At 40.5% G+C, this 19,164-nt stretch overlaps 1 protein-coding gene across 3 annotated transcripts in view; it reads right to left on the bottom strand.

The window, feature by feature from the left end:
- Positions 1 to 7,383: 7,383 nt before the first annotated feature.
- wfdc1 (WAP four-disulfide core domain 1) overlaps positions 7,384 to 19,164 on the bottom strand; it is a 39,886-nt gene continuing 28,105 nt past the window's right edge. For 2 of the 3 annotated variants that reach the window (XM_033035782.1, XM_033035781.1), the window contains 3 exons: positions 14,066 to 14,206; positions 12,103 to 12,153; positions 7,384 to 7,668 (listed from right to left, as the gene is read on the bottom strand). In XM_033035782.1, the coding sequence (XP_032891673.1) occupies positions 7,610 to 7,668; positions 12,103 to 12,153; positions 14,066 to 14,206 (251 nt within the window). In that variant the 3' untranslated portion in view covers positions 7,384 to 7,609. Of the gene's footprint in view, positions 7,669 to 11,257; positions 12,002 to 12,102; positions 12,154 to 14,065; positions 14,207 to 19,164 lie in introns of those variants that run through there. The other variant, XM_033035783.1, reaches the window with a different exon arrangement.

Genomic DNA, 19,164 nt, shown 5'->3' with positions numbered 1-19,164 from the left:
ACATTGGGAACATTTTTCCTGCATCTAGCTTGTCCAGTCCTTTTATAATTTTATATGTTTCTATAAGATTCCCCCTCATCCTTCTAAACTCCAGTGAATACAAGTATTCTGAATAGATTATTCAGTATTCTTAGGGTGGCACGGTGATGCAGCGGTAGAGTTGCTGCCTTACAGAGCCAGGGATCCGGGTTCAATCCTGACTACGGGTGTTGGCTGTACGGAGTTTGTACATTCTCCCTGTGACTTGCGTGGGGAGAACATGGAACATGGATAGGCAATGTTTCAGCCTGGGACTCTACTTCAGACCTATGAATCTGCTAACTGCCAAACATCTATCCACACTATCCCCTCTCTCTCCGTTCTTCCCATACCCTAGTCATTGTACTAGTTTCACTGTCGGCCTGCTGAGTTTCATTGTTTGTATAACTCATTATCACCTAGCTCATAGCCAACAATGGCCCATTGTGGGCTCCACCTTCCTTTGATCATTGTTACTTTTTTTGCTTATCGTTCATTCATTTGTTCTATATCTCTAAAAGCTCAGTCATGTTAAATCAATTCATTTAAGTATGCCATCTCTACCTTGCAGAAACATTGCAAAATTCCTACCATTTTCATTGCAATATAAAATCAATAAAAATAGGTGCTCCTGCTGCTTTGTTCAGGGAGGGAACATATTGATTTTTCATTACAAGTAGCAAAAATGATCCTTACACCATGGCACCTTATTGCCAACATCAAATTATTTAAGCACTTGTCTATTGTTAACTGTCAATTCCAGATTTAAACTGTAAACACTAACTTAAATATTAAGTTGCAAAATTATATTTACCATATACACAGAGAATAGTAGGGCTCTGGGGATTGTTGTAGAGCAGGGGGATCTAGGAGTGCAGGTGCATAGTTCCTTGAAGGTGGAATCACAAGGTAGATAGGGTGGTCAAAAAGGCATTTGGCACATTGGCCTTCATCAGTCAGAGTATTGAGTATAGAAGTTAGGAGGTCATGTTGCAGTTACACAAGATGTTGGTGAGGCTGCATTTAGAGTATAGTGTTCAGTTCTGGGCACTATGTTATAGAACATATGTGGTTAAGCTGGAAAGGGTACAGAGAAGGTTTACAAGGATGTTGCCTGGGCTGTAGGGTGAGGTTGAGCTGGCTGGGATTCTATTCCTTGGAGCGTGAGATGCGGAGTGATCAAATTGAGGTGTATAAAATCTCAAGGAATAGATTGGGTAGATGCACAGAGTCTCTTTCCCAGAATAGGCGAATCGAGAATCATAGGTTTAAGGTGAAAAGATTTAATAGGAATCTGAGTGTGGTGGGTGTATGGAACAAGCTGCCAGAGGAGGTAGTTGAGGCAGGGACTATCCCAACATTTAAGAAACAGTTAGACAGGTAAATGGATAGGACAGATTTGGAGGGATATGGACCAAATGCGGACAGGTGGGACTAGTGTTGCAGAGGCAAGTGTGGCCAAGTTGGGCCAAAGGACTTGTTTCTACACTGTATCAACCTATTACCCTGACACAGCAAGGTACTGCCTCAGCAATGTAGGCCCGAACAGATATGAATTGTCCACTCGAGCATTGATGCCATAATCATATTCCTTTCTGTAGTATCAACCTCGGCGATGTAATTATCGTTCCACTGGAGAAACACCACCAGACCCAATATGGCTCTTAATTTATATTCTTTTGTTTGGTTTGTTAACCAGGAATTAAGTCAAGGCCTGGCTGCTGGAAAGTAAAGCCAGCAGTGAAGGCCTTAAGAGGAGGCAACAGCCACAAAGGGGGGCTGAAGTCTGATTACGAGGAGAGATGAGAGAGCAGAAGTGAAGGAAAGGAGATGAGAGGTGTGAAGGTGACGGAGGAAGGTGATTGCATAGATGTAGAGAAGAAGGCTGATCTCAGCAGAATATTTGACTTTCCCAAGGGAATCATTCCTGTTCCAACTTGCATGCTCAAACTGGCCAGTCACCTCCCTTTAGCTGCTGGCATCCTCAGACTTGGCAACACAAGAAATTGCTGATGCTGGAATTTTGAGCAAAACATAAAGTGCTCGAGGACTCAGTGCTTCAGGCATCCTTCACACCACTACTGGAAAAACTGGCTCACAAATGCTAAATTTAGATGGTCATTAAAATATACAGAGTAGACTTTATTTAAGTATTATATATGTAATATTCGGAATCCCTAAACCTATCCCAACTAAAGCAGAAGTAGATTGGACTGGATGGGGTCTCACTGAGAATAAATGCTAACTCCCCCCTCCCCCTCAAAGGTGAGGATCAAAGAAACTCCAACAGCCCCCCCCCCCCACTTTATGACCACCATCGAGTGAATATTCTCTGCACATTCCAACCATCTTGTCATGAGCAAACCAGTCAATGCATTGTTGACAAAAAATTGAGACCACATTTTTGTATAAGCAGAAATTAAATCAATTTGCATTATTTCAGACGATGTTTTTTATTGAGAATCGTAATATTTCACTTTGTACCAATGACAACAAATTAAAACACATTTGTACATTTACAAAAAGTTTTGGAATCATTGACACTGTGTATTTAGCACCTTGTAAAATGCCCGAAATGCTGGCTGTCAGGCAAGTAATGATGTAGATTTGTTCATTTGAGGATGTCTTGTCTTTTTAAATTAATAATATGATAACAGGAAGAGATGAACAATCAGGTAATTGCACAATAAATGTGACCACATCTGTCATGTGTTACGAAATCAAGTCTTACATGTGAATATAAATATCAAACAATTCAATTTACAAAATTTAATCCTGCGTGTTGCGGTTTCAAAATTATCTTTACTGTAATTATAATCATAAACATAGAAGCTAAGAAAATAATAAAATATATCATAATGATTATACATATGAAATCAAAAGGCATAATTATGGAACAGCATAATAGCAAATTATCAAATGAATTGCTCATTGTCAGAGCAATTTGTGGATTGTTTGCAGGCTACTATTTTTTAGTAATGCTTTATACGCATAGGAAAGGGAGGCTTCTGACTGAAACATACTGGATACCAAGGTAGCTACCATGGGGAAGAAACTTATCTTTGGTCACTAGTACTGAGTGTGTTCTGGAGTATTCTACTGATATACTGTATATCCATGTGTGTTTGAGGTAAAATCATTGAGAACAGCCACGGTGGCGCAGCGACAGAGTTGCTGCCTTGCAGCGCTTGCAGCGCCAGAGGCCCGGGTTCGATCCTGACTACGGGTGCTGTCTGTACGGAGTTTGTAAGTTCTCCCCGTGACCGTGTGGGTTTTCTCCGAGATCTTCAGTTTCCTCCCACACTCCAAAGACGTACAGGTGGGAATGTTAATTGGCATAGTAGTAAATGTAAATTGTCCCTAGTGTGTGTAGGATGGTGTTAATGTGCGGGGATCGCTAGTCAGTGCAGACTCTGTAGGCCAAAGGACCTATTTCCGCACTGTATCTCTATACTAAAACTAAACTAAACTAAATCACATTTTGATTCTAATCCCTCCCCCAGCAATTAGCGAATGCAAATTGATTCTTCTGTCAAATTGATTATTCTACGTGTCTTTAAATCACGATAAATTTAAAGTGATTAGAAGGATATCTTATTTAGAATAAGTAAAATTGGAATAATTGTAGTATTCAAAAATAATGGATAAAATATTTGGTCACTTACTGTAAGTTAGGTATGTCAGGTTCGATCCTGACTACGGATGCTGTCTGTATGGAGTTTGTACGCTCTCCCTGTGACCGCATGGGTTTTCACCGAGATCTTTGGTTTCCTCCCACACTCCAAAGATGCACAGGTTTGTAGGTTAATTGGCTTGGTATAAATTGAAACAAATATCCCTATTGTGTGCAGGATAGTGTTAATGTGCGGGGATTGTAGGTCAGTGCAGACTCGGTGGGCCTGTTTCCGCACTGTGTCTCTAACCTAAACTAAACTAATTTGGGGAAGTTGGACATTTCAGGATAACGCCAGCACTCTCTGTAAGTTCTGGGAGCTTGTTTATATGCTTTTAGGATTGGGATGGATGGGATGGGAACTGGTTGGAGGGCGGTGTAAGATAATGTACAGTATGTGGCAATGCAGTTACCTCTGCAGCTCCCAAAGACACCGTAGATTACAGTTAGTTTTGGACACAACAAAGATAGGTACATAGAACGGTGCAAATTTAAAAAAAAAGTTCACCATTAAGAAGTTTTTAATGGACAAAATGTGGCACTAAGTAGTGACGAATTCCCTTTGGTCCATTAGAATGAATTTTGGAGGTACAGCACAATATAATTTCTGGGCAGCAGACCTTCCACCATTTGCTCATATTTAGAGAACATGTTAACATTAATTTAAAGGAGTCATTTGTCAAGCAACGTGGCAACTTCTCAGTGAGCAGTGCAGTGAATGACTCGAACAGTAACATTCTTGCAGCCAGCTTACTATTGTTCTCTCTTTACCTTTGCTCATTTATTGAGTATGAAGGTATATTCACAAACATTGATACGTTACTGTCTGGTTCATAGCCCATATGCTCATGTTACTCAACAGTCAATGTACTTCAATGCAATTCAACACAAAGTGCCCAGGGATAAAAGATGAAACGTGACATAAATGAAATCTATTTATTTCCTGCTGCATTATGGGAGTAAAGGCCACTTCACATTTGATATTAAGTAGAGAATAAAAGATTGGCAGTAGTCCCACTGAGGACAAACGGATTGACAAAAGGATAAAGATAGACAACTATAACCTTTAGTTGGGTCACATTCTTTGGTTAGAATGCACAACCTGAAAGCACATTGATCCTTGTTATCGAATAACTTGTTTTAAAACTATACCAATATAGTTAGAATTTCAGCTTTATGCTAAATGACATAACATTTACAAGTCCCCAGTGCTCTATTTCCTTCAAGTAACTGTGGTGGAATTAAATATGCAGTTACAATTTAAATGAAAGAGAAATAATCCCTAGGTACACAAAAAAGCTGGAGAAACTCAGCGGGTGCAGCAGCATCTATGGAGCGAAGGAAATAGGCAACGTTTCGGGCCGAAACCCTTCTTCAGACTGATCGGGGGTGGGGGGGCAGGGACAAGGTACCTTCGATTTTCCAGCATCTGCAGTTCATTCTTAAACAGAAATAATCCCTAAACTGGTTCAACTTTTCAGTTGAAAAGAAACTTCAGAGCTTTTGAATGCAATTGCGTATTTGTGAATAAGCATAGAATGGATATTAAGCATGCCATAGCCAATGTTTTACTTCATTTGAATGCAATGAATGAACCATTTACGCAAATTCGGAAGGATGCTTCATTGAAAGAATGTTGGAGAATGTGAAGTCCACATTACCGGGGAGGTTGGGGGTTAGTTGGTATTAATAGAAATGGGGCCTTATCTCAATTTTCCATAACGTGAAGCCACATCACCTGTGAATGCATCAAGAAATGTGAGTTGGAAAAAAATGTCTTGATTTTTTTTTTACCCTATATAGATTCATCAAGAGTGCATTTTATACCGTATGTCAGAATTTTGGGTCGTCATTTGTGAGTTCTTTAAGGGCAAATTTCCATGACTCAAATGGCTGTAAAATGGTGGGCCGTCTGTAATGCATCACAAACAAAGTTGTAATAAAGAAGGATACAGGAAATGAAAGTAAAAAAAAAAAAAAGAGGCAACAATCATGTAATAGAGTTTAAATAAAAAGAGATATTGAGAATATATTTAACATAATCGGTGCTTAAAAGAAATATAGATTAGCTTACTTGAAATACACTTTATTCTTTATGGGCACTAATTTGACTTACTGTGCTTAGCCCGTATTTCGTTTTGTTGATTGTATATTATATAATTACAGTACTCTATGAACCCTAAGTTTTAATTTCATTTTAATAGCTAATTTCTTTGTTCAAACTAATAGTGATTTCTGTAGGAAGGAACTGCAGATGCTGGTTTAAACTGAATATAGTCACAAAATGCTGGAGTAACTCAGCGGGACAGGCAGCATCTCTGGAGAGAAGGAATGAGTGACATTTTGGGACGTGATCCTTCTTCAGACTCGAAACGTCACCCATTCCTTCTCTCCAGAGATGTTACCTGTCCCGCTGAGATGCTCCAGCATTTTCTTCAGAGCTGAAGAAGGGTCTTGACCCGAAACATTGCCCATTCCTTCTCTCCAGAGATGCTGCCTGTCCCACTGAGTTACTACAGCATGTTGTGTCTATAGTGGTGATTTCTGTTGAGCAAATTGACATGTTGTTACTTGATTTGTATTATGTTTGGCACGACTGCAGATAGTAACAAAAGACCTTACCAATTATCAGTTTCAAAAATCTGCTGGTGAGAACCTCCCCACAATGATTGCATGATTTATTGATTGTTTAACCTCACTCCACGGCTCCTATTGTTTTGTGCCGCCAATTGTCAGGGGCACATGACAGCAGAATTTGCAATGGTGCTAAAGTTGAGATTAATTCTTTAGCTGGTGAAATGTAATGATTAAAATGGCTATCCAACATCATCGTATCGAAACAAAGTTAGAGTAATAGAGAGTCATAGAGTGTTACAGTGTGGAAAGAGGCCCACACTGTTGATCACCAAATAGTGATTAATGTAGTGTTAGTTCATGGAGTCCATCAATCAGGGCAATACCAGATAGTGACTACCCAAATGTAGTGCTGACGTTTCTTTTGATGGAACATAAATATCAATAAAGCTGTCTGCTGCCCAAAGTGCATGCTATTTTTTAATTAATGAAATTTAGAATTTAGTGAAGCTGCTGCCTCCATTATGAAAGTGGCATGGTGATTACTAGCTACTTGCAAATTAGCAGACCCGCATGCTTTAAGGGTCTGATTTTGCTGTGCTGGGGATTTCTGAATCCTGGTCTCCAGATATTAATTTAGCATTATATATAATTGCCTCATTCCTCAGCAAATCAATCTAATCAGGTGAAGCACTGAATCAAGACACAATCATTCACAACGAGTGTGCAGAATAACTATCATTTAAGTAATGACTGTTTTTACATTCCTAACTGGTTTTTCAGTTAAAGCATAAATGACCTACATGGGTATGCAGGGAATGGAGATAAATAGATCACATGCAGGCAGATGAGATAGGTTCTCTTGACATTATGTTCGGCACAGACATTATGTGCCAAAGGGCCTGTTCCTGTGCTGTACATTTCTATGTTCCATGTTCAATGTCCCAATTAACAGGATTGCATAATTAAATGGTGGTTACTTTTTCTCGCTTTTTAATTCATATTCGCTGAGTAAACACAATGACTTCTCAATGCTCAGAAGAAAGATAAGGGCAAATCATCCAGCAATTCTAGTGATTAACAACTTGTGGCTTACTCTCTTGCTATGAGATGATGTGTTTTTTTAACATTGTATACACTTGAAACTCAAACGTGCCTTTACCATGTCTGCAGATTCGGGGACTCTACTTGATGATTAGTAGTTAATGATATAGTTTACGAACAATAATCCAGGTTACCTGTAGATTTACAACATTTGAAATGGTTGTACAATCACAGAGAGATATGCTCCTGTTCACATTGTGTCTTTGAATGGCTCTTGCTGTACCAGGCATGTAGGCAGCTCTACCCCAGATGTTTATGGTGGTGCTTTTTGTAGCCAACAGCATTATTGGAGCTACTCCCTGCAAAATACAAACAGTCATGTTAAAATGAACACAATTAAAATCACACTTACCTACATAAGATTCTTTATAAATCTGAGCAATAATAATTCCTCCCAAATTAGAGAAACCACCAAGTACTTTGTGGAGGTGCGGTCGGGTGGAGGAATGAGGGAATGAGGGTGATATGGATATTTAAGCAGCTAGGGGAGTGAGGTGAGTGAGGAGTTAGGGTGATTGGTATGTAGTGGGGGTAGTAAGTCAGCACAGATCACACTGGGTGTGATGGGAGGTGTGAGTGGGCTCAGAATCTCCAATTATCACAGTCGAGTTGCTCTCGCAAATGTACTTCTTGAAACATTAAATATTCAATTTGGCAAAGATGTAAAAGGAGGTCTTTTGGGGGGAAATCTTTAGCAAGGCGGGATATTCATCTTATTGTCCTGGGTTATGTGTTCTAAATATTTTTACATCAGTCAAGCAAAATGAACAGAACTGATCTCAGTTTTACCTTTTTTTACTCTGAGATACAGCGTAGAAACAGGTCCTTCGGCCCACCGAGTCCACGCTGATCAGCAATCACCATATACCAGCACTATCCAACACAGTAGGGGCAATTTTATAATTTTTACTGAAGCCAATTAACAAACCTGTACGTCTTTGGCTTATGGGAGGAAACCGGAGCACCCGGAAAAAACCCACGCGGTCATAGGGAGAACATACAAACTCCATAGAGACAGCACCCGTAATCAGGATAGAACCCAGGTCTCTGGCACTGCAAGGCAGTAACTCGATCGTTGCACCACCCAAACGCCTACTTGGAAGTGGAAATGATGGCACTACTCCAGGTCAGAGATTATAATGGGTGGGAGGCAGGTTGTGATAAAGGGCACGTCAGTAAACATGTCAAAGTGTCAATTAAAAGCCATGTACAGGACACTCCTTCACATAATAAGCCATTTAATCTGCCATCCATTGTCAGTTGAGTCACTGCACTGCTTTTGACAGGTTGCCAGGTATATTCCTGAACGTTAAAACTGTGAGACAGAAGCAAAAACTAAACAGGGGTGGGGAGATCGGACATAAAAATGCTGACAATAGTCAATAGGTCATGCAGCTTGTTGAGAGTGACTGTTAATAGTTCAGGCTGATTGATCTATAAGACTTTCTCTCAGTGGGAAGGAGAGAAGAAATGAGCTAATCGGAAGATTGAATGACAGTGACAAAAATGTAGAACAATGGATCGTATAGTTAGTTTCCAACATTTCCACATGAATCATTGAAGCCTCTGATTCTGTCCGTGCTGAGGAGCGGCTGATGATGAGTATAATAGCACAAGGTACTATTAGTGTTGACAACAGGAAGGATAGGTAAAGTTAGTAGAGTATACATGCTGATTAGGTGGTGATCAATATGCATGATCCCTGAGCTGCTTGCGTGGTTGCTGGGTGAGAGCTACCAATTGGGATCCAGGCTCCCAGTGATCAATGAACCTCCAGCGTGGACCAAGCAGAGATGGCAATGTTTTGTGTGGGAAGGAACGGCAGAAGCTGGTTTAAACAGTAGACACAAAATGCTGGAGTAACTCAGCTAGACAGGCAGCATCTCTGAGGCAGGGTCTCAACCTGAAACATCCCCCGTTCCTTCTATCCAGAGATGCTGCCTGGCATGCTGAGTTACTCCAGCATTTTGTGTCTATCTTCGACGGCAATGTTCATTTGTGTTTACTGTGAAAGTCGGGCCACAAGTTACAGCCTTTAATTTAGAAGGCCTGCCAACTTGAGTGCATTACTCCTGACTCCACAGAGAAGGAGCATCACATCTCTTTCACTAAATACTGTAAACCCTTGCTAGTCCTTACAACAGTGCTGGCAATGGCAACAGCACCCGTTTCTAGGCTAGAAATGGCAAGCAGCTGGTCGGATCTGCTCTGTGACTATATCCCTCTGTGGGTGGTGAAAGAATGCTTGAGGTCTGTGAAGTACTTAAAGGCCTACGTGACTGAAATGCTTTGGAGGAGCTGGAAGGTGATTAGACACGGAGTAGTATTATCATTTGATTTGATTCCCTTTTTGTATGTTTGACAAGGGACCTTGTTGTTAGCTGTTTTATGATTTGGTTTGATAACATTGGGAGTGCTTTCCTAATTGTCCATAAAGACTAGATAGTATCCCAGGACAACCATGTACAGAAAACTGTTGGATAGATCAACACACACTTAGGTGAAGACACCAAATGTTATCACTTAATAAATAACATAAAGTAGCATAAGATGATATATAAAGAGGCAAACCTAAAATTATTTGAGCAGATACAAGGGGAGGACAACCATTTGTTGCCAAGAGAAGGCACAGATTATTTTCCACAAAATAACTCATATTTGAATTTCATTTTAATGTAACTCTTATCTCCACAACCACATCTCTGCTACAGTTACAGTCACTCAAGGCGTTCCCCAAGGCTCCGTACTCGGCCCCCTCCTCTTCATCATCTACATCCTCCCCCTTGGTCAGATACTCCGCCACATCAACCTGGACTTCCACTTTTACGCCGATGACACCCAGATCTACCTCGGCACCAAATGCCCCCACAACCCCCCCCCCCCCTCTCCCATATCAACTCCTGTTTGTCAGCTATAAAAACCTGGATGCAACATAACTTCCTCAAACTCAACAGCGATAAGACAGAATTCCCCCTCATAGGCTCCAAAGCCACACTCAGCAAAATCAATAACCCCACTCTCACCATCGACGGCACCACTGTCACCCCATCTCCCCAGGCCCGCAACCTTGGCGTGATCTTTGATTCCACCCTCTCCCTTGAGCCTCACATCCGCCATGTCATTAAAACCTCCTTCTTTCATCTCCGCAACATCGCCAAACTCAGACCCTCTCTCACACCTCCCGCTGCTGAAAGACTCATCCATGCCTTCATCTCCTCCCGACTGGACTATTGCAACTCACTTCTCCTTGGCATCAGCTCCACTCACATCAACCGACTCCAACTGGTCCAGAACGCAGCCGCCCGACTCATCACCCACACCAAATCCTGGCATCACATCACTCCAGTCCTCAAACAACTTCACTGGCTTCCCATCTCCCACCGGATCACCTACAAAATCCTGATCCTCACCTACAAAGCCCTCCACCATCTGGCCCCCCCATATCTCACTGACCTCCTCTCCCCCTACCAACCCTCACGGTCCCTCAGATCCACATCAGCTGGTCTCCTCTCCATCCACAAGTCCAACCTCCGCAGTTTTGGGGACAGAGCCTTTTCCAGGGCAGCTCCCAGGCTCTGGAACTCCCTCCCCCAGCTGATCCGCAATTCCGTGTCCCTCACCATCTTCCAGTCCCGCCTCAAGACCCATCTCTTCACCTCTGCCTATCCTTAGCCCCACGTCCCCCTCCCTTTTCATCTGTGCATTAATTGCCTCATATTGTGTTTTGAATTGTATTCTGTCTTTACTTTGTGTACTAGTCATGTCTCTACTATTTATTTCATTCCCCTTACATGTTTTTCCTCTACCTGTTAAATTTTTGTAAGGTGTCCTTGAGACTCTTGAAAGGCGCCCATAAATAAAATGTATTATTATTATTATTATTACTGGAGTGAGCATTCAGTACTAATTCTGAAGTGTAGACAGCACACAAATGTATTATTTGCATATCCACTTTAACAACCTATCTGATATCTGAAACCAGCAGCTTATTCCTGCAGACACAAGGAACTGCAGATGCTGGTTTACCAAAAAAAGACACAAAGTGCTGGAGTTAGTCAGTCAGGCAGCATCTCTGGAAAAGGTTGGGACCCTGCTTCAGATTCATTGTGGCGGGGAGGGCGGGGAGGGTGGGGGGGTAAGACACAGAAAGTTAGAAGAGTGGTGGACATAGTCTGGCAAGTGATAGGTGGATGCAGGTGAGGGTGGGTTTAATTTCAGATGGTTATACTATACCAAAGATGAAAAGACAAAAATTGTGAGATAAGGATAGAGGAGGTGTGAAATGTGAAGCTGGAGGAAGGAATATGGGTGGAAGTTGACGGGGGTATTGGGTGCAAATCCAGGTATCCAGTTGGGGCACAGGGAAGAGGGGAAAATAAGGGTGGGAGAATGGGGAGAAGTTGTTTGTGGGTTGGTTGTTCCTGCAGGAAGAAGCTGAACTGGAGCACCTTTGCCATGTTCTGTGCCCTGTGCAAATGAAAACACAAGGGTAGCAGTAGACTGCCAATCGCTCATGTGCTCTTTCATTCAATTCGTTTAGCAATTTTTCAACTCAATTTGACAGTTATCCATTTCTCTTCATGCGTTTGTCATTTTATTTTTGAATATTTTGAATGGTCCAATTTTCACAACCTGTTGGGCGGGAGAATTTCACATGTTTTAATTGAGAAATAAATCTTCCTTTGCTTACAATCAATGGGTATTCTATAAACATCAGTACTTAATCCTCTTACCAAAATAATCTTTGTAGTCTTTGAACATTTTCGGTCTTAAATGTCGTCCATCTGCAAACACATATTGAAAATAAAATAGTTTATTGCTTTCCTAATTTCAGAAGTGATCTTACTTCAGAAGATTAGGAAAATGTATAGTTCTTTTCTGTACAATATTGTCACATGCACCAAGGTACAGTGAATAGCCTTCTTTTGCAGGCTACCAAATCAAATCACATAATACTATACGTAAATACAATCAAGCCAAATTCTAGTGCAATAGGTAGATACAGAGAGCAGAATATAGTTCTCAGCATTATAGCGTATCAGTTATTAAGACAAAGTCGAATGTCCACAATGAGGTCGATGGGAACCAGATTATGGAAGAAGGTTATGTATTGTTGGAAACTCAAGTGTCCTGGTCATTGGGTGTATCTGCATTGCTTCAGGAAGCAGGCATGGTAATGCGCAGTTTTGTAGGGCAACACAATTCTTAGCAAAATCCATATGGGGGGTGGAGATTACCACAAAATGCCATGTTTCTCCGATGAAGACTTTCAAATTCTGCTAGTGTAGAAGTGGTTGCCCTATGCTATAATGACCATCAGTCAAAAAGAAAATAAACTAATGTCAACCTCACAATTACAATGTTGTTCACATGGAATCATTACCAGAAGAAATGTGATGATCGTATCAGGTAAACTAAAGTAGGAGAACACGTTATTATCCATTATAACACAATGTACTATGTGAATAATGTGTTACACATCTATCACCGTTCGAGCTTTGCGGAAAACTACCTCCGGCTTTTTTCAATCCAGTCACTTCGAACAAAGTTTTCATTGAGCCAACATGCCTTGCAGCGACGACTGAATACAATATGTTAATAAAATGGCTTATTGCTAAGATCCCCATCATCACAGCCAATTCAATTAACTCCATGTGATACCAAAAGATGGCCAAGAGCACTGGATGCAGCAAAGACCAGATGTAATACAGACAACATCCTGACTGTAATACTGACATCTTAATCCCAGACCTACTGAGCCTTGATCCAAGCAGTTCCCATACACCATCTACCTGACAATGTGGATAAACATGAGCAGGTCACAGAATATAGGGCAGATCCATTTCAGCTCATTAATCCATCTACTCTCAATCATTAGCAAAATGAGGAAAGTTGTTGTGAATTGTGTCATTCAGCAGCACCTATTTACCCATAACACTGATGCCTAGTTTAAATCTTGGCAGGACGGGACCTCAAACAGCCTTGGTTCAAACAAAGAGCTGAATTCCAGAGGTGAGGTGAGACTGACTGCACTTGACATCAAAGTGTGGCATCTAGAAACCCTGGTAAAATGTTGACAGTTCTCATCAATGGGCAATCACTCCAATGGGTGGAATCAATCTTACCAAAGGAAAAGGGTTATGATGGTTGGAAGTCAATCATCCAACCAAGAACATCTTGTCCAGGGCCCTTGTCCTGAAACACTGGGAATCCCTCTGCAACAGCATTGTGTGGTTACCTTCACCAGAAGGAATAGATAGTGTAAATGCAATTAGAGTCTTTTGACCAGAGTAGGGGAATCAGGAACCAGACGACATACATTTAAGGTGAGGGGGGAAAGATTTAATAGCAACCCAATGGACAACTTTTTTTATTGCACAAAGGATGGTGGGTATATGGAACGAGCTGTCAGGGGAGGTAGTTGAGACAGGTACTATCACAATGTTTGTAAGTCATTTGAACAGGTACATGGATAGGATAGGTTTGGAAAAATTAAGACCTTTAAGACCTTAAGACCCTTATAATCAAATGTTGTTCAACTTTTACACTCTCCTGATGAACTTTCAAGAAATAAGCTCCATTCATGCCATATCTGGAGTTGAATTCACCTGTAACAGTTAAATATCTACTCGGTTGGCATGTTTCCTTATTTATATTGTGCAATGTTGACACGGAACGTGCAAGATATAAACTGACCACTATTTCCTCTTTGCTTTATGCACTGTCCTCTATTAGGAATTCCTTCAGCAGGATTCCCAGGATTGGTGATGTGACATTCATAGTCAGTGGGACAATGCAAGGGTTCATCGCCATCCTCAGTGGTGCTGCAGGCTTCAGCTGCAAGAACGATAAATAACAAAGAGCCAACTTATTACTTAAATATAACATTCTTGGTAGACCATTCTTAAAATAACAAAGATGAATTAATATTCAAAAATAGATAAATGATGCTTGACTTAGAAGATTCGTTTGTCTATAAAATCTAAGTTCACTTTTCATTTAAAATGCAGGCATTCCTTATTCATGAGCACATAACACAGCCTATAAAACTTCCTTGAAAGATAATTACAGGATAAATGGGCAGCATCCATTTTACAACTAATATGTAATGACACCACAGGTGTTCCTGACATTATGGTGCACAAAATATCATCCATTTTGGCAACCTGCAAAACTGCTCATGTAATTTATTTTGTGTGTTGAGCGAATAATGTTAGATAAATACATTTATGTTTCATATTGACCTTTCTTGAATTACTATGTACCTTATTTTCAGAGTTTGAGCATAGGAATTACTTTGTTCACAAGTATTTGACATTAGAATTATTGCATTATATTTGTGTGTTAGCATACTAATGTAAAATACTTGAGAACAAAGTAATTCTTACATTAAATTAATGCATTGTATTGGTGTACTAGCACACTAATATAAAATGCTTGAGAACAAAACATTCTTACATTAAAATGATTGCAACGTATTAGTGTACTAGCTCACTAATATTATACATTAATAACAGTAAAAACACAGAGGCACATAGTCTTGGGGTCATTTTGTTGATGAGACTCATCTGATGTCATGCATTAGGACATTACCCCATATACTGCAGATAAGGTGTTGGGTTAAGTATTTTTACTTAAGGATGTGTGTATGCAAGTGTTGGTCTTATAACTGGAGTAAATGAGGTTCCTGGTATAACAATACAGTATGTTCTCGCCCTTTGAGCAGCTTAAAACATTACGATGTATATGAAAGGTGCTTAAGAGATTATGTTCTTAAGGGTGATGGAAATTGTAGTACATTAACAGATTCAGTGCATAGATTTATTGCTATTTAAATATATAAATTAATGATAAAACAATGATATTGATCCTCATAGATATCTTTTATTTTATAATAAAGGCTGAGACTGGGTCTATATAATTTTCAAATAATTTGTTGTATATGTGACGTATACTGCCAAATTATTTACAAACCAAATGTATTGTTCCATCATATTGATTATAAAATGAGATGGTGAGAGGGGATAGATTTAATAGGAACCTGAGGGGTAATTTTCTCCTGCAAAATTACCACTATCCTGCAAACACTAGGGACAATTTACATTTATACCAAGCCAATTAACCTATAAACCTTTGGAGTGTGGGAGGAAACCGAAGTACTCGGAGAAAACCCACGCAGGTCACAGGAAGAACATACAAACTCCGTACAGACAAGCACCCGTAGTCAGGATCTAACCCGGGTCATTACCACTGTGCCACCATCCTGCTTGAGGCAGCTATAATAACAACATGTAAAAAACACTTGGACAGGTACATGGATAGGTAAGGTTTATCGGGATATTGCCACTGTCATTTCACTGCACATCTCGTATGTGTATGTGACAAATAAACATGACTTGACTTGACTTGATATGGACCAAACGTGGGAAAATTGAATCAGCTTATCACGGATGGCATAGCTGAAGGGCTTGTTTCGTGCCGACTCTAATTGTTTCAAAATGTCACTGTGAACCCAGAAATATGCAAACAATTTATCGTTTCAGTTCAGAAGATCAAAAATTAAAGCCTCAATCTTAAGCACTGTTGGACATATTTACAAAAGTTGGTGAACTGCGTAATAAACTTGTAATATTAAAATATTAACATTTTTTTGTGCCCACTACGCAAAAGGGATCTCACAAAATATTAATGCAAAAATAAATTCTGACTAAACTTCTGAAAGAGTATTCAATCTGAAACGTTGACTCTGTTTCATTCTACACAGATCGTTTCCAGTATTTTGTGTATTTATTTAATATTTCAAGCACCTGTAGTTATTCAACAAGCAGTTTTTTTTTTTAAATGGCAGGATTTTACTGTTCAGATCACACTCATATTGCCAAGTTTAAGTGCTAGTTAAGGGCTTAAGGGCCAATCTTGCTTACATTTAAGAATATCATTGGCAATGTGTTTTGGTCAGTTTGAACTTTAGCTTTATCATGCAGCTCCCAACAAAAAAAATACAAAAGAGACAGCTCTGGCCAATATGGCACAAGTCCAATTGAGCGTTGGCAACAGTTCATTCAGAAAACCAGCCCATGTTGGGGAACCTCCCTCTTCAGTAACAACACTCTTTCAATAAAATGACTAATTACTGGTTTTATGGAGGCAAAAACAAAGGACACAAGTTTATTTTAAATCTGGTTTTCTGCAATAACCTTCCTGGCTTAAATTTCCAGTGTAAACCCTGGCAGATATTAATGAAGGAATATAAATATTTTTTTATCATTGTAGTTACTTAAATAATGATAAGTGAATGCCTGCAGGTTCAGTGATATTGGCTGAGCAACATGCTTTCCTGGTATAATGCTCATATCCATGTATCCGGAGTGAGCAATGACATAAACCCTTCCCTACAGCAAGCAATGTGCTAGTCCAAAAGAGTGATGACAATACTGTTCTTTGCTTCAGTGGATGCCTGTACAGGCTCACAACATTGCACAACACTTTTTGTTTTACTGATCGTCTGATTTCAAGTACAATTGGGAGTGTTTCAGCCTGAGGCAAGAACAGCTAAATATTAAAAGGTTGGCTTGTCTAGACAAGTTTTGAATGTTAGTGGGCATGCTGGCTATAGATCTGGCAACAGCTATTAAATTACAAAATTTTTCCGGGATTTCAGTAGGAAAGGGATTTCATGGGACAAGCACTATGGGAAGACTTTTGTGTTTCTTGTAACGTGTACATTGTGGACTCTGCTTCCAAAGAGAGCGTTTATTCACCACTCCCAAATACAACTGAATAGAAACATAGAAACATAGAAACATAGAAATTAGGTGCAGGAGTAGGCCATTCGGCGCCCTTCGAGCCTGCACCGCCATTCAATATGATCATGGCTGATCATCCAACTCAGTATCCCATACCTGCCTTCTCTACATACCCTCTGATCCCCTTAGCCACAAGGGCCACATCTAACTCCCTCTTAAATATAGCCAATGAACTGGCCTCGACTACCCTCTGTGGCAGAGAGTTCCAGAGATTCACCACTCTCTGTGTGAAAAAAGTTCTTCTCATCTCGGTTTTAAAGGATTTCCCCCTTATCCTTAAGCTGTGACCCCTTGTCCTGGACTTCCCCAACATCGGGAGCAATCTTCCTGCATCTAGCCTGTCCAACCCCTTAAGAATTTTGTAAGTTTCTATAAGATCCCCTCTCAATCTCCTAAATTCTAGAGAGTATAAACCAAGTCTATCCAGTCTTTCTTCATAAGACAGTCCTGACATCCCAGGAATCAGTCTGGTGAACCTTCTCTGCACTCCCTCTATGGCAATAATGTCCTTCCTCAGATTTGGAGACCAAAACTGTACGCAATACTCCAGGTGTGGTCTCACCAAGACCCTGTACAACTGCAGTAGAACCTCCCTGTTCCTATACTCAAATCCTTTTGCTATGAAAGCTAACATACCATTCGCTTTCTTCACTGCCTGCAGCACCTGCATGCCTACTTTCAATGACTGGTGTACCATGACACCCAGGTCTCGCTGCATCTGCCCTTTTCCTAGTCGGCCACCATTTAGATAATAGTCTGCTTTCCTGTTTTTGCCACCAAAATGGATAACCTCACATTTATCCACATTATACTGCATCTGCCAAACATTTGCCCACTCACCCAGCCTATCCAAGTCACCTTGCAGTCTCCTAGCATCCTCCTCACAGCTAACACTGCCCCCCAGCTTAGTGTCATCCGCAAACCTGGAGATATTGCCTTCAATTCCCTCATCCAGATCATTAAAATATATTATAAATAGCTGGGGTCCCAGCACTGAGCCTTGCGGTACCCCACTAGTCACTGCCTGCCATTGTGAAAAGGACCCGTTTACTCCTACTCTTTGCTTCCTGTTTGCCAGCCAGTTCTCTATCCACATCAATACTGAACCCCCAATGCCGTGTGCTTTAAGTTTGTATACTAATCTCTTATGTGGGACCTTGTCAAAAGCCTTCTGGAAGTCCAGATACACCACATCCACTGGTTCTCCCCTATCCACGCTACTAGTTACAACCTCGAAAAATTCTATAAGATTCGTCAAACATGATTTACCTTTTGTAAATCCTTGCTAACTTTGTCCAATGATTTCACCACCTTCCAAATGTGCTGCTATCCCATCTTTAATAACTGACTCTAGCAGTTTCCCCACTACCGATGTTAGACTAACTGGTCTGTAATTCCCCGTTTTCTCTCTCCCTCCCTTCTTAAAAAGTGGGGTTACGTTTGCTACCCGCCAATCCTCAGGAACTACTCCAGAATCTAAAGAGTTTTGAAAGATTATTACTAATGCATCCACTATTTCTGGAGCTACTTCCTTAAGTACTCTGGGATGCAGCCTATCTGGCCCTGGGGATTTATTGGCCTTTAATCCATTCAATTTACCCAACACCACTTCCCGACTAACCTGGATTTCACTCAATTCCTCCAACTCCTTTGACCCGCAGTCCCCTGCTATTTCCGGCAGATTATTTATGTCTTCCTTAGTGAAGACGGAACCAAAGTAGTTATTCAATTGGTCCGCCATATCCTTGTTCCCCATGATCAACTCACCTGTTTCTGACTGCAAGGGACCTACATTTGTTTTAACTAATCTCTTTCTTTTCACATATCTATAAAAACATTTGCAGTCAGTTTTTATGTTCCCTGCCAGTTTTCTTTCATAATCTATTTTCCCTTTCCTAATTAAGCCCTTTGTCCTCCTCTGCTGGTCTCTGAATTTCTCCCAGTCCTCCGGTATGCTGCTTTTTCTGGCTAATTTGTACGCATCATCCT

Source organism: Amblyraja radiata, chromosome 17 (genome assembly GCF_010909765.2).
Source record: "Amblyraja radiata isolate CabotCenter1 chromosome 17, sAmbRad1.1.pri, whole genome shotgun sequence".
Classification (NCBI taxonomy): Eukaryota; Metazoa; Chordata; class Chondrichthyes; order Rajiformes; family Rajidae; genus Amblyraja; species Amblyraja radiata.
Note: the sequence above shows the minus strand (reverse complement) of the source record. Positions and strands in the feature narration are given on the sequence as shown.